The sequence below is a fragment of the Colius striatus genome, chromosome 10 (assembly GCF_028858725.1).
Source record: "Colius striatus isolate bColStr4 chromosome 10, bColStr4.1.hap1, whole genome shotgun sequence".
NCBI lineage: Eukaryota > Metazoa > Chordata > Aves > Coliiformes > Coliidae > Colius > Colius striatus.
Genome location: NC_084768.1, coordinates 19,454,715 through 19,480,677, shown reverse-complemented (window position 1 = coordinate 19,480,677; position 25,963 = coordinate 19,454,715). Strand labels below are relative to the sequence as shown.

Here is a 25,963-nt window from a genome sequence, read left to right as displayed (position 1 = left end):
ACAGTGTTCCTCAGAGACAGTCAGTTGGGAGGTCTTACCTGAAATACCTGCTTAAAGCTGTCTCTGAATCCTTGTACATCCGATTCTGTCTCATCATCCCCAAACCGTGTTGCTTGGTTATTTGAAGAGACTTTATATATTGCCTTTACAGAGAATGCAGCTGTCTTGTTTGAATGAAATAAGCCATTGAGCTTTTCACTTTGTGGTTGCAGAATTTGCTGAAAATGTAACTTCCTGGAAGAGAACCGTCACTTAATAAGGTGTTTAGGATTTTGCAGACTTCTGCCTTAGCAGCAGGCTCCGTCTGGATAGGTTACTGCAGTTCTGTATGGGATACATCATGGTCTGGCAGTATTCCTGTATGAAGGTGTGTAAAACAATGGGAAGTTCAGTTCACACATTCTCTTAGTTTTCCGTGGTGCAGGTCAGATGCACACTGTACTGAGCGGAACTTCAGCTTATTTTTACAGTTGCTTTTTACTCACCTGCCTATGGCACACAGAATGACTGCGATAGATTAAATTTGTACAGATAGTCCCTTGAAGTGAGATCACTTACTCAACTGTACTAAGTATGACTCTTTGGTTGTTGTCCTCAAAGCTACAGAGGAAATAAAGTCACAGAAGTCTAAGTAACTGTACTCTTTTTTTTATGGACAAGCTACCTGCTGCTCTAACCTTTTAAGCAACTAAGTGCTTAAGAATCAGTGATCTGAGAATGTGAGTTCTGAAGTCTTAAAGAAGCATCTAGAAAACAATTAGTCACTTGTTGAGTATTTTACTCCCCATCTTGGAGACCTTTGTGTCTAGCTCAGGAGCCAGTACTTCCACTGGAACATAGCTTCTATATGTTTCTTACCTTCCTCTACTATACAAGTCCCTTTAGCGTGAACCAGGTTAGGACTTTCATTTAGGAAAAATTCTGGGTAAGCTGAGACCAAATTATCTAACATTCTGTAGAGATCTTGTTAATATGAGGATGTTGGGCTAATGTTGGAAGGAGAGACATCTAAGAATTGACAGGCAGATAAAGGCATGTATTTTCTCCTGAATTTTGCACAGAGAAAACTTCAGCCCATGCTGAGATTTTCGTGGCTCTTGGCTGGAATCACTCTTGCTGCGTGTGAATTTTTATTGCTTCCTCCTTTACTTCATGTGTACTCAGTGGATAGTCAGACGTACTTTTGTACAGATTTTAATTCTTCAGGGCACCACTGTTCCCTGCTGATGTTCTGTGTAAAATCACAGGGAACTTGTTTGTATCTTCAGCCTTTGTTTCTCCATGGGAATCCTTAAGTAAGGTGCATTGATTCAGATTCTTAGTTTGCCTGAAAATCACTGTAAATCAGTTTCTTCCTTTTATGTATGGATATTCAGGAAGCAGAACAAACAAACTGTTAGGTTAATGGGCTAGAAAGTGCCATTGAATTAGGCTCAGACTGAGGAGCTGGGATTATCTGAAGCTAAAAATAATGTGTTGACTTGAAGTGGAGGGCAAGGGTGGTACCTGGCACGTGAAGCTGGTCTGGCCTGAATGGTGTAGAGCTAGCAAGGTAACAACTTTTTTTTTTTTTTAACTGATTTTTCACAACATTACAGATAACCCTACCTTGTGTCTGTATTTAAATACTTTCAGGATGATGGGATTGACTATAATTGTAAAGTTAGTATGTTATTTATGGGCCTGCTGTAAGTGGATGCATCAGATATTTGGATTTTGTGGTTTTCCTCTCCTTCCAATATGTAAAATAAAATACCTGCAGTAAAATTGGATTACTTTAAGCACAAAAGGAAAAAATACTATTGTAGTCTGATACAGTAAGTGGGAGATAGCCTTGTTTAGGGCTTCTGAAATCAGCAAAGCCTTCTATTATATTGGAGATTTAGCAATGAGTTTGCATTACTGTGAATTTGCATGTTATGACCATGTAGGACTTCAACAGGACTTACGTAAATAAGTAACCTTTCTTCTTAAATGCTTCTTGTGTTTGTCAGACAAAACTGCATTTAAAATGTTCTTTACATTTGAAAATCTCTTTCACATTTATCGATGCTCCTTTTTTTTCCCCTCATTAATGTGCACCTAGACCATGTCCCTTCAAATCCCTACTTCAGTTTATGTGAAATTGTAGTACTTTAATGAAGTATTTTTTGCACACTTAATCTTAAATATCCTGAAGAGAAATAAAGATAATTGAAAGAGGTGGGTTGTAGGTAATGAAATAAAGTATTGTTCTGTCATCTTTTTCAAGGTAGCAGTGATGGTTCTGAACTCAGTGAAGAGACTTCCTGGCCAGCATTTGAAAGGTAAGAAAAACTGCTACTCAGAACCTGCCTTTCTCTTTTCAGACATTGCTACATACAATCTGTCACTCAGTTCTGAACATGATGCTTTTTTTTTTAGTGAGCTAGAAATCTTTCTTATATAAAGATATTAATAAACTGTAGTAAGTTCATTGGATCTGGTAAAGCAGCAGAGAAGGACCTTCTGCTCACTAGTAGATCACAGGGCTTTTGTCTAATTTGGTGCTTACTCATGGCACACATTCTTCTAAATAGCTCAGCCAGATTACCATTAAACTCCAAATGATTTTTCTGACTTTATAGATTTGTATATCCTGTGAATGCTATTCATGTAACCTGTCTGTTTTTCATTTTCAGTTTCCCTGAGACATTTCATCCATTCTTGGTCCCTTTGTTCTTTTCATTTGCTTTGTCACCTATATTGTGTCTCTCACCTGCTCTTTACTTCATTGTTACTTGTGTTACATGGGAAAACACAAAAATGCCCCTTGAATTTTTTGGTCCAGAATTAACATCTTTTTCCTGATCCAACATCTACAAATGCTCAAGTGATATTGACCACTTCAGTCTTATCCCATTTTGTATTTGAGAATATGGAAAAAGACTACCAGCTGCTGTTTAATGTAGTAAAACATGGAAAATACATCTTCCTCTAGATGTCTGAGGTGCACAATACAGTACATAGTTTGCTTCTACAACTCCGTTGCAGGTAATCCATCAGCTTCAGAGTTGCCATGGATGACTTTGCTTACCATGGTTTGAAGACACATTTGTAGAATTTTTCTGTCAAAGAACTTTCTCTGTAGTGTTGGGAACTATTTCCACAAACCTTGTATTCTGCTTGACTTCATTGAAGCAGTTGAAGTTCTGTATAAATTTTTGACAGAAATGTTTGAAAATCTTTCTGTGCCAGAGACAAGCTTGTTGATATGTCATGCTATAAATATGATTGCATCCGAGAGGAATTGCCCTGCTCGTTCCATTATGTAAGCAATAAGAGCTTTCCGTGTGAGCATAGGAAGAAAATTGGGTCACAAAGAACACTTCTAACTTGTGATGCAACCTCTAACATTCAAAAGGTTTTCTTGCTTTTCCCCCTTGCTACCTTTTGTAATTAATCAAGTTCAGATTATGTCTGGAAAAAAAAGTCATATGAGAAAGCCTTAGATAAAATGGTGGACTGAGTACTTTTACCTTAAGTAGCATAAATTTTAGTGAACCTTGGGCCTGAGATGATGGTAACGCTCTTCCGAATTGTTGTGTGAACTTCTGAGATGAAACAGAGGAGCTTTTCTTCCTGACTGGCCTAGACTTCCTCCCGGTTAAAAGGTTTGCTCTGTGTCAAACAGTTATGCATTGCATTACTGTTTGCATTCAGTACTTTCTTCTTTCCTGAGAGCCCTTTGAGAGCTCTGAAGTTGTATATTTTTCAGGATGAGTTCTCTTCCCTGCTTCCAGAGAGAGGGATTGTATTGCTTACATTCAAATTCAAAACATCATGTGTGAAATTTGTAGAGATATGCAACAGCCTTATGTCTGTTCCTTGGTTTATAAGATGATGAAGCATGTTTTAGAATTTAATAGGTAATATACTGACATGCAAATGTCAAAAAATAAGATAACTAGAGGGGGATGTCTCTCTAGTTTTGATCTCTACAACAGGTTTCCATTCTTACAAAGAGTTGTAAGTGAGGGAGGAGCATTAGTTGCCTGGAATTAACAGCTCCTGGCAAAATTGGCATGTATCCAGTGTTACTAATGACTACTTCCTATGCAGTGCAAGTAGGAAATCAATATTTCACAGTAATTTAGGAAGAGCATCTTGGGTTAGGAGGGCTTAAATCTCACCATGTGTCTAACAGGAAGAAATGAGACACCTCACACACAGATTCCCTAGAGTAAAAGAAGGAATTGTAACAAATATTCGTGTTTTTCCTGGCTCACCTATTGTTTGGAACTGGGAAATGCAGAAAAGATAAGAACTAGAGTCACTGATTGTTTCAAGTGCAACAGAAACTTATTTTGAAACTTCAGAAAGTGTTTTCAACATCAGAAAGTCCTTTTAGGCTAATCAGAATTACTTGAAAGACTTCAATTCCAAACCCTGACAGTTATATCATGTTAAGGGAAGTATATGTATGAAGTGGCACTTCAGTCTCATTGGTTGTCATCCTGTCTCTGAGTAGACTTCCCTGAAACAGTTTTGAGTCCAAGAATGATAGATTTCCTATTATGTGTAAAAACAAGCTTAAAGGTAAGAACAAAACGTATTTCATTTGCATACTAAGTACATGCACACACAAATATAGAGCTCCTATTACAGGGTTTTTTCCTTCATCTCAATTACTGTTTTATTTGTCCGTATCTTTAATGTATTTTTTCTTTAAATCAAGAATTTAAGATCTCAGTTATGTTGAAAAACAAATAGTGGTAAATTCTGGGATAAACTAGTAGATTCATTAGTATCTTTTTGATAATTCTTCTGCATCAAAAGCAATCATTTGAGACACTTAAAAAAACCCAAAACAACAGAAACAAACAAGAAAACACCCATTCTTGTTTAATGCTGCTGTCCTTTACTGTATCTCTTCTTTAAGCCTGTTTTGTTTGCCTACTGTATGCTATTCTGAGCTCAGACTTAAACATGGTAATGCTACTTGTTTAGGTTTCCTGTTCTGCAAAATACTGCCCTATCTAAATATAAGCGACTTTCCAGCTCATGCAAAGCCCTTCTCACAGCTGACGTTGCCTGTAAAATTCTTTACCTCTTTCTGCAGAACTTAGAGCTCATCTTCAATACAAAACAATACGTAATATTATAATACAAAAAACTAGACAAAGGGATAAAAAAATAGGAGATGAAGTCAAAGTATGTGTGCTTCTATTGATTTAAATGGAATTCCACTTGTGAAAGGGATATAATCCAAAAAAATAAGGTGCGGTGAAGCAAAAAACTATTCAAAAGACAGCTCTAGAACATGAGTCCTGGCTAGGGATAACACCATAGATCAGGTTAAGGCTCTAAAATGTGAAGCCTGTAGGTAAAGTTTAAAGCTTTTATGAACTGGAGAAATGAATTATAGCTTAGCTTATTTCAGTGTTACAACAGTATTTTAAACAGTGTCAGGAATATTTTAATAGTACTTTTGATTCCTTTCAGCCCAACAGCTTGTGTGTGTGTGCATACTCACAGAAGTTGAAACCCTTTCTTGTGTTGTAACATCTAAAGGCAGAATTTAAAGGGAAGTTTTATTAATATGGTTCCTTTATATTGATTTAATCTCTAGGATTAAATACAGACTTTACTCTCAAAATACATTATTCTTCAGTGCCAATAAAACACTTTGTGAGTTCTAACATCTGATGAAATAAAAAGCCATGGTATCTACCCCATTGCATTTTTCAAAATAATATTATCCTCTGTTTCTTATGTGGAAGAAGTGGCTTTGTGATGTGCACACAAAAAAATACTATACTGTTTTAGCAGTTGTGCTGTTTATGTGACTAAAAGTATATGTAATACGTACAATTTATAATGGAATCCAACAGGAACAGATTGTACCATTCTCTCGGGCCGGGAACAAGAGTGTCACGAAATGGCTATCGAGGCCACATGAAGGCCAGCAGGTACAATCCCCACTGCACACAGAGGTGTCTAACTTTCCCTCTGGTGTTGGTGATTTGGTTTGGTTTAACTGAGTGGGTGTTTTCTGGTGTTAACTTTCTAACTTACATGTCAAAATAAAGGCAGAGACCTTTTTCTTCAGACTTTAAAGCTTTCCATTTCTCTGACTTAATAATCTGTCACCAGAAGGGCTTTTGTTCATTCTGGTCTGCAAATCCCAATTCTGAACCATTGGATCAAGGTTTAAAGACGTTTACCAGAGGTAGCTTTTCAACTGCCTGCCACTGTGTAGCAGTGTTGGGAGTTCTCATGCGAACAGCAAAGCTGCTTCTTGTGCTAATGGATGGCATTCAAGGTGTTTTCTTTGCTGGCAGCTCTGTATTGAATTTCTTTCCCCCTCTTCCCTGAAATCAGAGATACAGCTAAAATGAGTAACACATTAAAATGTATATAATACTATTTGCAAGCTGACAGAGTAATGTAACTGGTTATTCTGATGAAATAAAGTGCAAATTCTGTCTCCAGCTGTGTTACAGTATAGTTGGGAAAGAGATCACTGTTAACTATGAAACTTTTTTCCTGTTGAGAAGCAAGCATTGTCTCACTGAATTCAACTCGTGCTCACATCTATCAGTGTCCAAAATTGTTTCCATATCATCATCCTCAGCAGATGCTGCAATGAAATATTTGCTACATTTCCAAATTACTTGGAATGTTCATTAATGGATGAAACAGCAAATCCTGACTTACTTCAAAACAAGTTTCAGGTCCCGTTCAGTTTCTGGCTTTTCTAGAAAGCTGCTGGGTTCAGCATTTTAGTTATATGCTCTGATTGATGGTTACTGAAATGATTCCTGTTGTAAATTTTGTCATTGAAAATGTTTTGTAAGGCAGTCAGCTTTGTAATTTTAATGAAGCTAAGTTTTTTTATTTTCACAGTGCTGTACCTGGCATTCATTTTGGCCCATTGCTCGTCTACATAGGGTAGATAATTAGCAGAGCATCAGATGCATTAAAACACCTTAAAACTGTGGTTTGGGTTTCTACTCGTTATTACTGCTTCTGCACACTCTTCTTGCTTTCAGATATTTTAAAGGTTGTGCATGTTTGAGCTATGCTTTGGGTTTGATATGCTAATGATTCCAATGTTTCTAACAGAAATATTCAATCTTTCTTGCAAGGGCTGAAGGAGAGGCTTTAACACATACTGTACTCCAAATGTTCGCTTTTTAAGATTAATTGTTCTTGTATTTCAGTTGTCCCTTGAGTTTTGATTTTTATTTACTTTTTTTTTTAATTAAGGATTACCTCCTTGGCTAATTAATTCTTCCAATCACTTTGCTTGTGAGTGTAAATTTCACAACAGCAATTCCTTGTAACAGCCAGTCTTTTTCTACAATGAAGTCCAATAAATAAAAAGTTGACCTTTCTAATTAAAATACAGATTTCTAATTAAAATACAAATATTTGCATTAGGTTGTGGTACAGATTAGAAAATTACTTAGGGGAAAAAAAAAGTTTTTTCACACAAATATTCCCATGTTCCTTACAGCTCCCTAGAATCTGAAGATCTGGCCGTTCATTTGTACCCAGGAGCAGTCACTATTCAAGGTGTTCTCAGAAGGAAGACTTCATTGAAAGAAGGCAAAAAACCTACAGTAAGACAGTAATTCATTTTATCACCTTCCTTTTCCCAGTTGTAAGTACAAGAAATTGGCCATTGTGAACTAATTTGAGTGTTTGAGATCTCCTCTGCCTTGCTGGTTAAGATTTAGGGTCACTGCTGCAGTTCACATTTTTATGTTTGGTGGATTTATTCATTTATAAAACTATACCCATAATCTAGAGATTAGAGGTTTAGTGTACTCTTAACTTTTCAGTTAAGTTCAGTGAGTGTTGCAAAAGGTATAGAGTAAGATGTAGAAAACTTTTGTCAGATTAGTGAAGAAAGGCACATGTTCTTGCTGCTTTCTAGGTTTTTAATGCATTCATAGGCTACACAAATAATGAACAGCAGCAGCTTGGGAAACATGATTGATGGTTGTACTGTATAGTTAGTGCTGGTGTGTTCTTGCACAATGATGCCTGCTATTTTACAGCTCAACTTTATGAAACATTTCCCTTATCTGTTCCACTTGTGTGTTTTTTCTCTTTTCTCTCTAGGTAGCATCTTGGACAAAATACTGGGTAGCACTGTGCGGAACCCAGCTCTTCTACTATGCTGCAAAGTCTCTGAAAGCTACAGAGAGAAAACATGTAAGAAAGACACATTCCAGTGTCATCTGCCAAAATTACAATGTGATTTCCTGATGTAAACCGGGATGTGCATGATTTTTAGTCAGCACTATCCTGACTTCCCATCAGTCAGTCACCTCATAAGGATATGTCCTAATGGAAATATCGTGCACGTTTGTGCTACACCAAAAACATGTGCTTTGCATATGCCCTGAGTCTCTTTGAATTTGTTTTTAGAAGTCATATCTTCTGCTGATCTCTTGAGTCTTGCAACAGTTTGTTGCTACTTAAAATTCAAACAAACATTGATGTGGAAAGACTGAGAAGTCACTACAGATGACATTAAACACTTACTGATTTAATAGATGTGGTAAAATTAGACTACTCTCTTTTTCTGTTTAATGCCATAATCGGTTAACTGCAACAGAGTACAAAACACTTAATATGTTAAGCAGAGAGCTAGCATATCATATGATCTGACTTCCCTCTTGTTTGCTGCAATTTTATTTGAATGAAGCTAAAAATACTTACGTGGGAAAAGAGTTAAAGGATTTTCTATAGATGTTCCAGGGTGTTATGATGTGCATTGTTCCTGTTTTCACTGCTTCATTATAATGGAAGAAGATGCTGCTAGAGATCCTGTTCAACTGGGTAAAATTTGAGACACTTAGACTCTTTTCTGAATTCATTCACTACTCAGAACCATTATTTACAATTGCCTTGGCCAGTGCTTCAGTTTAATTTATGATAATTATCAGTGAAAAACATTTGTTTTGCATAAAGGTTATGTAGGTTTACGAATTGAGATATGCTTCTAGAATCCTTGTAAGGGGACTATCTTCTTCTTAGTACAAAGTACTGATTTCTTACCCTAACATTTTTATGTTCAGAGAATAGAAATTTGAAGCTAGATTTTCGATTAGTAGACTCCTGGATATGTGAATTTTCTGTTTGGAAAGTTTGTTTGTAATGTTGTCTTAATCTACAAAAAAATGAGTATTTTCAATTGTATTGATAGTAGTTCATTAGGAAACAGTATTCTAATACTCAAGGTAGTTTACTAATAGCTAGCCTCCTGGTGGAAATATTTTCTAGTTTCCTTGCCATCATCCATCTGCCTCACCTGTACTACCTTCAGTTGCTTAGGTGAAATCAAAACTGATCCTACTTTATTTGTCTTGCCAGTTAAGACAGTACTAGCTCAGACTCGTTAGCTGAGCATCCTGTCTCCTGGGTGGGTGTCTTTAGAGAAGTGTATGTGTTTGGATGCATCTGCCTCTGGTATCAAGGAAAACTTTATGGAAGGAATCTCTCTCATTAAAAGTAAAGACAATTGGAAAGAACAGATTTGTGAACTACTACGAGCAGAAACATGAAGTATTAAAGCAATAGAAAAAGAAGACACACAAGAGAACATGTACTGGCATTATGTCACTAACAGTTAGTTCCTTGTTTTTTCTGGAAACATTGAGAAATGGAAAAGAATTTTTTTTTTAAATGTCAGACTTTGTTCCTGTTGCTGACATGATGCCATTATGCCAAAATGCCAAAATTGCATTTTGTTTTCTTTTAAGAGTAGAGTAAGCATTTCAGAGTCTCTCTTGCCCACTGTTTGTCAAAGTACTGAATGACGGAAGACTTTACCATAATAGTACCTATTCAATCAAAAGCTTTTTCAGTATTGTATATAAATATTTTTAAATGTTCTAAATAACATACGACTTTAGAGAACTTGCAAAAAATGTATAGCTGGTAATTTTATTGTTTGGAAATTAAATACATTGAATGATTATGTGGTATGTTTGCTCACACATTTCCTTTGGAATATCCATCTTCATCATTTAAATGGTCTTGCCCTTTCTCTAGAAAAAGTAAACGAAGTAAAGAGGTAGCAAATATGGATATTCAAGCCAGGTATCTGATCTTCTTGAGTCTCTCAACTGCAAAAGCCTTCACTGCTGTCTTGAAATGGACTCATGTCCATTTAGAATACTCTTTTGAAAGTTTTCTGAACCTATTGAATTTACTTTCAATATTCCCCAACTCACTGGTGTGTTTTGATACCTCCACCACCTCCCTGGGCAGCCTGTGCCATTGTCTAACAGCCCTCTCTGTAAAAAAGTTCTTCCTAATCTCCAATCTAAACCTCCCATGGCACAATTTGAGGCCATTTCCTCTTGCCCTATCACTCCTTACTTGGAAGTAAAGACTGACCCCCACCTCACTACAACTTCCTGTCAGGCAGTTGTAGAGTGATCATGTCTCCTCTCAGCCTTCTCGTCTCTAGACTAAACACCCCCAGCTCTCTCAGCCGCTCCATATCAAATTTGTTTTCTAGACCAGCTTTGCCCATCTGTGCAACATCTAATGCTAGATCAAGGTTTTGTTTTGTTACTGTCCTAATTAAATGGTTAAAAAAGCTGATGCTGTCTACTTTAGAGCACGTTTCTTTTCCAAAGACTGATAGATTTGAGATTTGCCTAGGTGAAATATTCTGAGCATCTTCTGCAGCCATGTAAACATCTGTCTTTTCAGCTTCCTTTCTCAAGGCCTCTGTGAAGTGGAAAGGAACACTGGCAATGAAAAAGTCATTCTGCTATACAAAGTTTCCTGGCTAGAGCTGTCATGGTAAACGTGTCTTGATTACAGGCATGCTTTTGACTCTGCTGCTGCTGCCATTGCTTCAGGCAGCTGACACTAAGGCCTTGGAATGCACCAATACTCAGAGCTCTCCCAGATTTATAATAGCCAACCTCTTTGGAAAATTACCTCATAAAAATCCCAGGGTAATCTGGCAAAAAAGGCAAGAAATCCCCTCCCTTTAAAACACAGGCAAGCCAGCTGCTCTTCTTGTGCCTGTAGTCAAACACAAAAGAGTACATCCAGTATAGTATGTGTTCTTCCTTTGTCCAAAGGAAGCTGGTACTGTAGATACCTGGATATGTCAAACTTGCTTGTTCTGCATCTACTAAGAAAAGACTACTAAATATAGTAGGCTTTGTATTTGAAATAGTAAACAGGTTTCAGTGATTAGTACAGTAATGAAAAGGTCTCTGTAGTAAGCATGTGAACTTCAGAGCCTAGAGCTGTAGTACAGGAGAATGTGAGGAGAATGTGTGTACAGTGCTTAAGGGTTTGTCTCTTGTGCTGAATTGGTGCCCACAAACAAGCTTCTGTGATAAAACTGTAGTACTTGCACACCTTTAGAAAAGGGCAATAGTAAAAATAGCCAACTTAAACAGGTTTATAAGCTTTTACAGTGATTGGGCTGGAAGAATCTTGCCAATTTCTGTGACGACATAGCATGCATGAGAGATTTTTCCGTGTTTGAATGTACTAGGAAAAGCAATAGAGACTTTCTAAGGCTTCATGTTGGAGCATGAACCCTTGTTCATTCCAAGCCTTCCCTTGCCTGTTACATTCAGAGTTAGACCCACTTATTGTCACTCTAGAGCTAGTTGTTGCTCATGCATGTTCACTGAAATGCCTTGATAAAGAATTCTGTCATTCTAGTAAGTAGGATCAGCCACTGAGAAAATGATTTGAGTATTAGAAAGCTGTAAAATCTTAACAGGAGTTGAGGAGGAGTAGATTTGTAAGTGCCAAAAGTTTGGAGTTGGAAGTCTGTTCACAGATTAGTTCAGTTTTTGACTAAGATTTATGTATAAATGCCTTTGAGCTCAGAACAACACAAAAAGATTAGTATTGCAAAGCTTAGTGCCAGAGCTGTGTAGTTTTCTGTGTGTGAGTGTCATTCCAGTGGCTTGTATTTAAAAAAAAAAAAAAAAAAGCAAAGAGGAACCAGGAACATTAAATTACAATGAAGCTTTCATTCCCTTCATGTTAACAAAGCAGACCTGCTGTAAGCAAGGCTCTATGCATCAGTGGAGAATGAGCTGCCCTGGGGGACTATGTAAACATGGAATACAAATCCAGCCATGCACAGGGGTGGAAAACTGACATGTGCTTCTAGGAATGATGGATTGATGCTGGCAGGAACCACTTTCCTTGGGTGGAGCTTTTTAGTTTTTGGAGAAGTACTGTGATTAACTAATTGTTTTGAACAAAATGAAAAAACAAGCAAGCCCTGTCAGTTTTGATTATATGGCAACTTCACATATTGTATGCCTTCTTTACGATCTATAACTAACACAGGAAAATGCAGATGTGCTCTTTTCATCAACTCCAGAAATGTCTGCAATTCAAGAGGCACATTGTAACCAATTAAAACCACTTTGTCACTCAACTTTCCACCCCTGTGAAAATGAGCTATTAATGCCCTGTAGGACTACTTGAAAGTTTGCATTTTGTAGGTCCCTTTAAATGTAAGTTGTCATCTTATTTTTTTGAGCTAATGTGCTCAGTGGGTCCTTACCAAGTTCTAAATAAATATTTACTTTTTTTTAAATAACTCATGAGCTATATCCTTGTTTTATTTCCTTTCACTCTCTTTAATCCTTTCAGATAACATTTAACATTTTTAGATACTGAATGGAATTTTCAAAGCAATTTTACTGTTTGGAAACAAATTAGGTTATCCAGCCCTTCGCTGTAATAAAATGTTGTGCAGTAGAGCTTTATCCATTTCTTTCTCTTCTTAAGAGGTGTTACCAAATCTATCCCCCACCCAAAACCAAAAGTTGTTTAACTTTAGTGTGTGTGGTTCTGTGGGTTTTATATGGAATGGTCTTTTTCCCACAGTTTTATCCATAGTAATATCCAATTAAAAAGGATATCTATCTTGAAGTTTGGCAGGCAAATCTTTCCTAAGAACAATCATCATCACTTTTTCACTTAAGCTATCTGAACAAGCATCTCTTGAAATTTTCCAAGCTTTTATATTTCCACTGACATTAAGCAAATGTCAACTGAACATGACTGGTAGGAATTTGTGTTGGAATGGTTTCTGCATGTGTAACTATAGTGACAAAAAGAGGGCAGTATGCAGATAATACATTCAAAAATGTTTAAGATAAAGAGACTGGGCTCTTAAATTATCTTGAACTTGGTTCAAATACGTTTTGTTTCAAATATTGGTCTAATATTTGTTCATTTAACGTTCTAATGCATTTTAAACTGAGGTTAAAATGTAGCCTGTTGCACGAGTCCCAGAAAAGTGAAGTTACCTAGACATTCAAGATCTCCACTTAATCTATGGCATAGATTGGAGTAAGCACCATTAGACTAGAATTTTGTTTATAAAGAAATTATATTCCCATGTAGAGAATATTCTTGTCAACTCTTACTTTGCTTGTGATGCCCTCGTAATTGCTGGCAGTAACACGTCCTTTTGCTGAACCAGAGTTCTATATCTGTAACGGTGATGCAATGTTTCTAAAAATTAAACAAAAGATGTTTACTTATATTGCAAATCTGTTATGTGACATTAGTATAAAGAATAGAAGTATTCTAGAACTCTAAATTAAGTTCATAGTTAAATTCAATTGGTGGCTGGTCACCAGAAGTGTTCCCCAGGGCTCAGTGTTGAGGCCTATTCTGTTTAATATCTTTATTAATGATCCGGATGAGCAGATCTGGTGCATGCTTGGTAAGATCACAAATGATACAAAGCTGAGTGGGAGTGTAGATATGCCTGAGGGCAGGAATGCTCTTCAGAGGGACCTGGACAGGCTGGAAAGATGGTCTGAGGCCAATTGTGTGAGGTTTAATATGGCCAAGTGTGGTGTTCTGTGCTTGGGCCACAACCAACCTCAGGCGATGCTACAGGCTTGGGGATGTGTGGCTGGAAAGCTGGTGGAAAAGGAGCCGGGGGATGTTGGTTGACAGACAGCAGAATATGAGCCAGCAGTGTGCCCAGGTGGCCAAGAAGGCCAGTGACATCCTGGTTTGTATTGTGTGAGCAGCAGGACCAGGGAAGTGATTGTCCTCCTGTACTTGGTGCTGGTGGGTGGTTTTAGGCCCCTCACTATAAGAAAGACCTTGAGGTGCTGGAGCATGTCCAGAGACTGGCAACAAAGCTGGTGAAGGGTCTGGACCACAAGTCTAATGGGATGGAGCTGGGGGTCTTAAGTTTTGGGGAAGAAGAGGCTGAGATCGCTCCCTTCAACTACTTGAAACACGATTGTAGTGAGGCAGGGGTCAGGCTCTTCTCCCACGTAATGACTGATAGGACAAGAGGAAATGGCCTCAAGTTGTGCCAGAGGAGGTTTAGGTTGGAGATTAGGAAGAACTTTTTCACCAGGAGAGTTGTTGGACACTGGTACAGGCTGCCCAGGACTGTCAGGAAAGGGATTGGTATAGCAGGGACAGATATTGTGCTTAGAAGCAGAATAGTTATATGTCAAAGTGTGACTTTGAACAAGAAAACCCCGTTGTTTTGAATATCTTGTTGATAAATGAGCACATTATATTCTGTGCATTGTTTGTTGAATCTACACCTTCATTTGATCCATTTCATTCATTAGGTCATAATTTTTAATTGCACAGTTGTCTGCAGGACTCATGTTATATGTAATTACAGATTATTATAATAATGAATGCATGTTAACTTTTTAATTCTTCTGTTAACAGCAGAAGGATTAGCTTTACGTTTGTGTTTTAAACTGTAGTATACATATGTGCAGTAGTGTGGTGAGGAATGCTGTTGTATTCATACAGTGCAGTTTAGACGTCTGTTGACATTTTGGGGGATTGTGATATTCCTTTAAATTTGTTTTGAATATCAGTAATTGTGATAAGTTCTATTTTCGCTCACTCCATATAAAATACATAAACTTTCTTAATTTTATGAAGTACTATGATTTCTTCAAAGTTATTCTGTATCTTTTAACAGTGTCACTGAGAAAAGCTGCCCTTTTGAATACTTTGTGCAGTAAAATAAGTCTGACTGAAGCTTCTTATTTTACTTTAGTTTATGTCTCTGCTTGTATTTTCAGTTCAAATCCACGCCGAGTAAGAATGTGTCAGTGGTGGGCTGGATGGTGATGATGGCAGATGACCCTGAGCATCCAGATCTCTTCTTATTGACTGATTCTGATAAAGGTAGGCAATGCTAGCACCGAAAGTGCAGTGATTCCCAAAACAGACATTTGCTTTGCTTACATATTCTAAGGACCTAAATGAAATTGGAAGGATGTTACCTTTCCCTTATTCAGCTTTCCTCCAGCATATCGCGTTTGCCTTCAGAATGCTATGGAAACAATTGTCCCTGAAAAGTCCTTATAATCTTCTGTAAGTTCTAAGAACTCTCCAAACTCTAACCCAGTTGTGATACTTCTGGGAAGTATTAATCTGCATTCTTTTAAATTATATTTAGACCACTCAGAGGCATTTTCACATATGTGAAAACATAAGTAACAATAAAAAGAAATACAATACTCGTCTGTAACACTGAGTGCTTGACCAGTTCCCTCTCCAAATGAAAAACAAAACCCAACCCAAACCATCTGTTCAAATGTAGTGCTATTACCAGGGAAAAAACACCCAAGACATCTTGACTGTTTTGCGGACAAGCCTTGATTTCTGTTACTGCAATGTAACACTCAGGTTTCAGTTTAAAGTGTGAAGAAATTGCAGCTTTTCTCTGACACTTCAAACTATGCAGAACAAGCATCATTAGAAGTCCTGATAAAAAACTTAACATTTATTGGTTTATCTACTTCAAGTCTTAGTACGTTTTATTTCCAAGCATCTCTTCTAGCACCACTGATACATGACATAAATTATGAATACTTGTCAGTTTACACTCAGCAATAGCAACCTGAAATATCCAAGTAATACTTGGCCTGTCTGAATGCAGGAAAGCAGTGTGTAGTAGAACACCAGACACTGAAAATACTAATCTGAAATGTATCAATATGTTTAGGAGCTACTTTCAAAGGTAGATTTCTAGAGTGCATTTCAGTGCCACTCTGCACTTCATTAAAATAATTATGAAATAATAATATAAACAAATCACAGTAATGACAATGAACAGAAACATTTTTGCTCTACAGTTCTGAGAAATATTTTGTTCTGTCCTACTTCACTCTGATGTTGGTTGAAATAGAGAATGTTGGAAAGGAAGACAGGCGAGCTGAAACTTCTCTCACACAGGGTCAAACAATCAAGTTACACCTATGAGAAACAGTGTAAAGTTATATGAACCTTCTGCTATTTAATCTGTTCATAATGTTTTAAGTTATTTATTTGAATTAAGGAGAGGGTTTAAGTGTATGGTATTGTTTGTACTTCTTTATCCAGTTTTTTCTTTACCTTTCTTACTTAGGAAATTCATATAAATTTCAAGCTGGAAACAGAATGAATGCAATGCTCTGGTTTAAACACCTGAGTGCTGCCTGCCAAAGCAACAGACAACAGGTGAGATCAAGATGTTGGAGAGGAATATGAGCTGTCTGAGCTCAGAACTGATAGCTCTTAAAGATGACCAAGCTGTAACTGATTGCTATATATGCCAAAGAAGTTCAAGGAAGAATTTCTTCACTGTGAGGGTGAGGGAGCACTGGAACAGGCTGCCCAAATGGGTTGTTGAGTCTCCTTCCCTGTAGACATTCAAAATCCACCTGGACAAGTTCCTGTGCGATCTACTCGAGGTGGTCCTGCTCTGGCAGAGGGGTTGAACTGGATGATCTTTCAAGGTCCCTTCCAACCCTTAAGATTCTGTGATATGAAGAGCAATCTACCTAAGCTGCCTGTGTATTGATTTTGCATGCTTACGGATTTCCTGTTTGTCCCTTTGCAAACAAATCCTCAGAGCTTTTGTGGTAATCAAGAAAGATTCGTTGCTGTCTGGAGGCTAATTTAAAGCCACTGGGGAAATTGAAAGAGTACTCAAAAATATTTGTAAGAGAGGCAATATTTCTGTTGTTGCCCATTTTAAAGAGACTACTTTGCACTTAATTAAAAATCTATAAACCATACCATTCAGTATCAATTCCAGAGAACCCTCCCATAGTGCCATTTTGTCAGATCGTGGACATGCTCCTAAAACGCAGTGAAAAAAAAGTGTAGTCCTGAGTGCATTTGGCAGACTTTGAAAATAAAAGTAGAATTTTCCATGAGTCAAAAAGGAAGATAAGGCAACTGCAACCCCTATTAAGGTCTGCTCTGGTATAAATTCTTACTGACCTCTTTCATCAGCAAAATCTTTTTTAAGTTACCATTTTATCTTCCTGAAATCTCCCTTTTCCTTTGCACATTTTTTTGTGGAGTTCCCACAGCAAAAGCTCTACAGAATTTCAAGGGGAAGCAAAAGGACCTTTCCAGATCCTTCTGTGCTTTCTTACTCAGTTCTGAGAAATATAAAGTGGGGTGCAGAATCTCCCTTGAAAGTATTTCAGACAGTGCAAAGGAGGGGAAATTTGTGTTCCTGGCTGGAGAATGTGAGAATAGTAGCAAATAGGGGCAGAATTTGCAAGAAATGATGGCTTCTAGGCAAGCCTGAAAACTGCTCTCTGAGGACAGCTTATTTTCATTGAGGCTTAACAACAGTATTTAATGCAAATTTGTTTAAAGCATTCAGTCCCTAGCTTGTACAAAAGCAGCAAGCTAAAGGGTCTTGGCAGGGGACTCCTGTGTAAAATACAACAGCAAAGTGAAGATGAGTATAGGAGATGTTAAAAAAAGGAGGGGAGGATGAATTTAAAAATCTACCATCGAAAGGCCAAAACCCCTGCTACCATATTCATTGCATATTTAATGTTTTCTGGCATGTTGTGTAGTTGTACTGTATAGGCTCTTGCAGCATAGTTGCTCCCAGAGAAGCAGCAGTGCTTCACACAAACATTAAGTTTACCAAATGAGTGGGGAAAAAAATCCTGTATATTTTTTCTCTTGACGGGGATTTGACTCCTGAGCAGTCAAAACATCCTAGAGAGATCTTTAAAATGGAAGATTTTGTTTACTTGTTGATGGTATGCCTGCCTGAGAAGGACTGGACGTTCAAGTGTGCTTTTGATATAGACACCTACCCAGTTATATAATGGTGGAAACTATTTTAATAGATACTATTTTTTGTTTTAATGGTGGAACTTTAGCCCAGTTGATCATTCTTGCATCTATAGGTAATTGGTAAATACAAAGCAAGCAATGCTTGCTTCATAACTGAACAAACTGGATATTTGTTGACAATCATCAGGAGCGTGGTAAGTCTCTAGTAACCTGAGTAAGCAAGAGATGCTGCTGTCAGGCAAATTGCTGATGGGGAGAAAACAGAGCTATAAATGAATGTAATACAAACGAGCTTTAATCCTCATGAAAGGGAGTGATGTCCCCAGCAAGAGTCCAGGTTTCCTGTGGGAAAAGCCCAGACAAGTGTTTATGCCTTGGGTTTTGGTTTTTTTTTTTTCAAATTAGTCTTAAAAATCCTTGAAAGCCTTCATGAATCACTGACCTGTGTGCCAAGAATTCTGTATCTGAGAACCAAGTGAGAAGGTTCTACTTGCATAGTTTGGTGCTGAGATTCATCACATTAAGGTTGTTTTGCTGACCACTTAAATCATAAGTGTCATCAAACTTAATAACATCTATGTCCATGTAATCAAATTATAAACCATACATCAGTTCAATATTTTGATTATACATGAGTTTTCTACAGCTCTAAGTATCTATGTACTGCTGAACAACAGTTGCATTCCTCCTCTCCGTTTTTTGAGACAGGATGAACAATAACAATGTACATTTAAGTAGGTGGCTAATCTGTGAAACAGGAATGTTAAGTAGCCACAGTAAAATCTGTGCCACTTTGTTTTGTTTTGTTTCCAGGTTCCTGCCAACTTGATGACCTTTGAATAACAGGCTACTTCTAATTAAAAAAAAAAGAGAACAATTTGAGCCATCTCATAATTGAGAACAAGGTCCTGATGAAAAATGTGCCAGCTGTATCCTGTGCCAGAACAGAGCCTGTCAACTCGATCTCTGAACTCTGGAGCCTTGAACAAAACCACTAATGGGTGGGGAGTGGAGTCCCCCCAAATTAAAAACGGAGTTGCAACATGAATTGCCATGGACCATACTTCTTTGTATTCTCTGAACTGACCTGTGGAAACCACTGCCTTAAAGAGTGAAAGGAAAAACAACGTGAAACACCAAATAGTGTGTGTGAAACTTCTGGCGGTGCTGTGCTTGAGTTAGATTGTAGCTAGTTTGAGTTTCTTTTAACTTTATACTAATTTTGAAAATAACTCACCTTTTTAGGTATTCATAAGAAAACAAGTAAACTGGTATTTAAGAGATGTATCAAAAGCTATGTATGAACTGGGTAAAAGAGGTACTACACATTCTCTAGAGGTGGTGTTTAGACTGTACCAGGAGTTCTCAATGGGAGCTTGTCGGGGGCACACTTTGCCTGGAGTAATATTATTTCTCTCAGACCTACAAGTATAAGAAATGTAACAACTGCAAGTTTAAAGTAGCAGTAAACTTGCAAACCTTAGTACTGTATGGGAGCCATAGTCCCTACAAGTGACACAAAGGCTGAGCACTTACACACCAAAAAAGTCTTTTGGTATGTTGTTACCTAGTTCCTGGTTAAAAGTGTAGTTCACGTGGTTTGAGTGGCCAGTGTGTGTGTGTGTGGAAGAGAGAAGACCAAAAGCTCTGTTGGGTCAGAAGTCAGTGTTTTCTTCCCATTTGTTTCGACACCTGTCACTCTCCAGTATACAGAGATTGAATAACAAAAAACAAACAAGGCCTGAGTATAACTCAGAGACATTTTACTTCTCTGGGTATCTGTTAATTATCAGTTAGGGACCACTGTTAGTGTATGGTGTTTCATAATATCACTTAAGATCTGCATTTCTAAACGATAGAGGCACAATTTCAAGCTTTCATGTTCTTATTTGGCAATAATTGATTTTAGTACCTATCTTGGTCAAAGTAGTTGACATTGTGTGGTATTGATAATGTGGCCTAAAGCCGACCTTACATACGGAAGCTCTTTGGATCTTTGAGCAAAAAATGTATTAGCAGGTAGAATAACCTAAGGAGAGGTGTGGGACTGTCAAAATTACATCTTTGACGGGAATAATTCTTGGTCACTGAAATTACAGAGCAAAAATCATTATGGTTGTAAAAAGGGAACCATGCTTTGCTATGTGTTTTATGCTTAAGACATGGATACTTGCTTTATTTGGGTTTCCTTGACGTCAGTTAGATATCGTTTCCTGGATTATTAGTCTTTCTTGAATATTCAGAAATCTGGTCTTTGTAAAGCAAGGAAACATTGTCCAAAATATGACTCTGATATCAGAATTTTGAAGTCTATGAAAAAGTAATAACTGTTCCGTTGACATTGTGGGTTAGTGGCCGTAAATATGCTTGCAGATTCCACCATGAATACTCATTTTTAAAAAGAAACAAGTTACGTACCAGTCTGTGACAGAATTCTCTGACTATCTAATAAAGGTTTCTACTAGTAGTTACTATTTTGAAAATGTACATTTTGTTTGTTGCATCTGAGTAGAAGCCTATAAATTCACTTTTTTTCCAGAGTCAAAATTAATCTCTCAATGGACATGATTTCTGATTTTATTTCTAGGGGGAAAACAAGAAAGATAATCCAATCTCACAGTAAAGAAAAAAAACACAAAAACCTCAACCACTTGGTGATGTAAAGGGTAATATGCTATTTGTTTCCAAGAATTGTTCTTGCTAGAAAGAAAACAGTAGAAAGATGCTTCTGTCAGAATTACACCACAAGCACCATGGGAATATGTCCCTTGGCAATTTTTCTTGTTGTTTTGATGGGGGATGAATAGTCTGTTCTGATCCCAAAGTCATGTATTTTGGGAAGAGGGTTGCTTGTGCTGAATCCCTCTGCAATTCATGCATCTCCGAAGTTTGCCCATGTTGGGTGTATAGTAAAGACAACATCCTCATTGTTGGCAGTGTTACTGTAGTAGACTTTGCACAACTTCAATTTAGGGGTTTTCTTTTTAAAAATACTTTCTGTGTGTTTCTTCTCAAAAATTTAACTGTTTTTTTTAACAATGTGTGTACTTTTTTAAGCATTGTGGGTAATAGCCTGTGGATTTTGAACTTTTAAATAAGCTGTTATAGATTCATTGCAGCGTATCTGCTTTCCTGTTAGTGAAAGGAAACGTGCAGTTGAGAGCTGCAGCCTGACATCGTACAGCTTTACTGAAAACAGAGCCAGGTCAGAAGGCATCATTTATTATCCTTTTTTGTACTTTTCCAGCTGTTCAGAGTTAGATTTTTTTGGTAGGAAGATGGTGGGAAAAACAGCTCACAAATATCATTTAGTAAATTGCTGCTATTACCAACTTCCATTGGTTTTAGCCCTTCTGCTATTCCTTGGTTTTCTACCCTCAAATGTGCTGATTTTCGTGGCAGAGGTGGAATATTATGGGAGAAGGTTTTTTAAAATGTGTAGCCAGAATAACTGAATAATGATTACACAGAAAACATCATTGGCAGTTGTTACAATGAGGAGTTCAGTGCATTCCTATTGTTTATCTGCTACTTGACCGTGTAGTCCTACAGAGCAGCACAGAAATACTGAAATATTACGTTTTTTGAGATACATGGTGCTAGGAAAGAGGTGGTGGGTTGATGCCCTGAGGGAAAGCTGCTTCAGCTAAGCTGTGGAAAGATTCAGGCAAGTCAAACACACTGTAAAGAATGTAGTTGTGCCCTTTAAAAAGGGGAAGGAGGTTAAAAGAAAAATGTGAAAGATAATAAAACCAGCGCTGAGAAAACAAGGACAGCAACAAGCTCGTGGTGTCCAGGTAAGGCTGTCATCCAGACTACTTCAGATAGCAGTTTCTCTTCGGTTTTTATTTTTAATATATTGCTCTCATTCTTGATCTTGTTAATAACTACTGACGTACTTCAGCTCATATATGGCACTTTATTTCTTAATGTTTTGTTTTGGAAGTTAAACATGCCTCTGACAGTTCCCTGTTCAGGAGGCACAGAAACAAAAGGTATTTAGAGTATAGATCTTTACAGCGAGACTTCACATGTAAATGTTACTCACTGGCTGGCTGCTAATCACTTTGTAGCTGAACTAATTGGGAGATTGAACAACAGGGAATGTCTGGGTTATGAAATTGGTGCTGTGCATTAGAAATACATAACGTTGCACTGGATGTTGACTACTTATGACTAACTTTTTTTCTCGTTTAAACTGCACTATTTTGGCCAGGATTTTCAGACTTGACTTCTATCCCAATGTTCTTAAAAAAAAAAAAAAAAAAGAAAAAGTAAGCACATTCTTTTTTTAAAAAAAGAACTTCTGAACATTTGAGTAAACAGTTCATCCCAGACAATGTATTTCATTTTGCAGACACTTTATGTCAGAGGAGTATTACTCAGGCTATTATGATTAATTATTTAAGTTTCAATTTTAGGCATTAAAACTACTAAATTAATGCACATAAATACTTAATGAATGAGCTTTAACACCCAGCTTTAAAATTGTGTTGCTGTTAGCTCTTTTAAATTACTGTGAAAATCATACCCTACTTAAGAAAAAGCTGGAAAGGAAAACAGAATAGTGGCACACACTACTTGTCAATCCTGCAGCTGGCGTATTAAGCAGCCCCCTAGTTACACAGATGTTTTGGCCTCCTGCTTGAGGAATCTGTCTCTTTTGGGGAATCAGCTGATTAACTTTCCTCCTCAAAGTGCAACTGCAGAGCGCTTGAACTTTTACCAAGAAAAGCGTTTCTAGAAGTATGCAAGTTTGAAGACATTGGGAGCAAAAGAAAACTTAAAAAACCCACAGCAGGATTTTATTATTTATCTTTTCCTCACTAAAAGTAAATTCCTCTAATCTGTTTTTTCTTACAACATCAGCCTCCTCTATTTGCATTTATACTTTTTCAACAATAGTCCTCCTCTGGTAGCATCAGATGTAATGAATGTTAAAAGGAAATGCTTCCCCTCCCAGCAGAAGTAATTGCAGGTATTTGTGATGTTGAGGCACTCGAGGAGGTAAAGTCCCTTTTGATAAAAGGCAAATTGATCTTGTGGTTTTGGTTAACTGTAGCAATTCTTGTCCAAATCAAGATAAGTTGTTGTTTCTTCTGGCTCAGTTAGTGGCGTTTTTCTTTGTTCTTGTCTTTTTATTTGGTATGCTAACTCACCAGTAGTTCCCATCTTTTCCATAGCCAGCTCTAGTACGCTGGCTGTTGCAAGCGTCAAGACACCAGAGCTGGTATTGAATTATGTCAGCTAATTGCTTATCTCCCTAGAAGAACAAGTGTTTCAAGCTTCGTGGTTATTTACATATTGCCCCTTTAATATTTCTCTGAAAGTTGCTTGTGCATAGGGTGACTTGACTTGGGGAAGTAGCCATTAAATGAATCTGTCCAAGTGGACATTGAATTTGTAGGGACTGTCCTTTTTTGAAAACCATCATTCAAATTTGTAATGCATCAAGAAGGGTGAGTGCTTGGATTTAAGAGGGACTTTTGTCAGTGCCTTACTATTCACTTGAAGACCAATTCCTTTGTTTCAGTCCTGGGAGTACCACAGTGGCAGACTTGCTTACTGTGTCCTTGATGTACCATGGGGTTAACATTCCTTACAGTCCTTGCATTTCTGCAGAAGTTTGTTGTTTTGGTCAGTGTAAAATAGTTGTGGCTTGAGTTGCTTTAGTATTCTTTTTTTCTGTATTTGAATAGGGGGTTTTTTTGTGAAGAATGCAGAGGTTATTTGGTAGCTTGAGCTTGTTCAGCTTTCATCAGTAGTAGCTCAAACTTCTTCAAGATTAATTTATAGTATGTGTCTAAACAGATTTAGGCAGGAGATGGAATGGAGAGGGGAGTCCAAGTCATGGTCTAGACCACATGAACTTAAGACCTCACATTATTAGAAGGGAGCTTGCTTTTCTGTCTCCTATTTTGATTTAAACATTCAAGAGCATTCTTAGGAGGAGATTTATTTCTTACCTTTTTGTTAATGTAAAATAAATGCTACAGAAAAAAAACCCCAAACCTGTTTGGAGAAAGAGAAAGCTTAGATAAATCTTACTTTTTCTTAATATCCCATAAGCTCAATTTTCTGTATTGTATTTCAGTGCCAACACTATATAGAGAATCCAACACTATGTACTGTGCTTCATTGAGACAACTGCTAGAGATTGTTTTAGTAGCAAGTCTTTATAAGCTTTGGAAAGGGAAATGAAAGAAAAAATATGTTGTTCTTAAGCAATTAAATACTTGTTTTCCTGGAACAAATCCTTATAAAAACAAAGCAGTTTTACTATAGTGTTTAGAAATTCAGATGTTGGAAAGGGAAGGATAATTAGAAAATTAAGCTTTCTGAGAATCTTCAAGATGACAGAAGGGTTAGAAAGAGAAAAGACAAATTACTTCAGCCATGCCTGTTGCAGAACAGAGCTGACAAGTTCTCTGGAAGTTACGTTGCTAAGAAAGGTGTGTGAAATCTAATGAAATGCCAGTTCCTGCAGATGATGGCATGGTTGTGGCTGTTAGCCTCATCTTGGTGACTAAAAGCATCATAAATACTCCGTTTCCTTTGTGTGTTTGATTTGCATGTTATTTCTCTTTATTTGGGTAAGTCCTGGCCTTCAGTGAAGTTCTCACCATTCTAAAGCTATTCACAATTGACACAAAAAAGCAGCATAAATCTATTAGGTTTGAAATAAAGGGTTCTAGGGTGCCTTGGTTACAAGCAGTTCTAGCTCCCTGTGTACAGGAACGTTTCCATTCAAATACTACTGTACTGGAGTGTGAGAAGCACCAGGAAATCGTATCTATGTTTTGTAATAATCCATTAAGGACCAACCATCACTGGAGGGAGGTCAAGGGTGTCATGCAGTAAACACAAGCCATTTTTAATATTCCCTGCTGGTGTGAGGTGTTCCAGGGATAGAGGAATTGCACTATGATCTCCCTGAGTGATGTGCAGTTTGACTCTATCCTATTTCTTCAACTTTTTTAATTCCTTATTCTGTGTGTGCGTGTGAAAATTGTGTGTTTACATAAGCTAGTTTCAATGAATTTAAGGTTGAAAAAAATCTTTCCTACTGAAATAAATGATTTAAAAGATGGCCCGTGTCTGAAGTTTTCTTTAAACTCCTTTAAAAACTGCATAAACACTGCAACCAGGTTTTGCAACGTGGAATTTGACTGTCAGAACGATACTGAGATCAGCTGGAATTTTAGTAGCTTTTTTCAATGAGCCTCTGAAATGTAGCATGTAAATATACCGTTGTCTGTCGGTACAGACGAAATCCAAAACCTATCGGGGAAAACACAGTTCATTTGGAGAGATTGATGGTTGGTTTAGGAGATCATTCTTTTAAGTGATGTGGTTTTTCTCTCTGTGGCAGTTTATCAGATTTTTTTGGTCTGTTGTCTCTGTGCTTGCACATGTGATAAATTTAAACTTACAGAAAGCAGTCCTCAAGGAGATTTGTTTCTGAACTTAAGGAGCAAATACACTGAAGGTGAAGAATTAACAGCATGCAAAGCCCTGTAGCTTTTCGTTTGGTATTGCTTCTCTACTTTGTGTGTCTCTTCAATTCTGTTAAGGTTTACTGAACAGGATCGTACAGCCCTCAGTGGGAAATGCTGTGGAGTCAGGTTGTGAGCCTTGAGCTCCTTCCCTTCTTTTTGTCTCCGTAATGGAACGGTTCATTTTAAATGTATTTACAAAAAGAGAAGGGATAAAGGAGCTTTTTATACACACACACCCCCTTTTCCTCAAACTGGAAATTAGGAAATAAGAAATGCTTTGTGCTCAATAGTGTAACAAGAAACACAGAATTAATTAGTTGGTGATTTCTGTTTTCTTTTCTGTTGCTGTGTCTTTTCAAATCTCTTTTTGTTACTCAGATTTTCTGATGAGC

At 37.4% G+C, this 25,963-nt stretch overlaps 1 protein-coding gene across 5 annotated transcripts in view; it reads left to right on the top strand.

Moving 5' to 3' along the window:
• Positions 1–25,376, top strand: part of RALGPS2 (Ral GEF with PH domain and SH3 binding motif 2) — a 117,533-nt gene extending 92,157 nt beyond the window's left edge. For 4 of the 5 annotated variants that reach the window (XM_062003416.1, XM_062003414.1, XM_062003413.1 and 1 more), the window contains 7 exons: positions 2,252–2,306; positions 5,853–5,930; positions 7,481–7,586; positions 8,092–8,184; positions 15,060–15,165; positions 16,391–16,482; positions 18,886–25,376. In XM_062003416.1, the coding sequence (XP_061859400.1) occupies positions 2,252–2,306; positions 5,853–5,930; positions 7,481–7,586; positions 8,092–8,184; positions 15,060–15,165; positions 16,391–16,482; positions 18,886–18,915 (560 nt within the window). In that variant the 3' untranslated portion in view covers positions 18,916–25,376. The remainder of the gene's footprint in view (positions 1–2,251; positions 2,307–5,852; positions 5,931–7,480; positions 7,587–8,091; positions 8,185–15,059; positions 15,166–16,390; positions 16,483–18,885) is intronic. The other variant, XM_062003415.1, reaches the window with a different exon arrangement.
• The last annotated feature ends 587 nt before the right edge of the window (positions 25,377–25,963 follow it).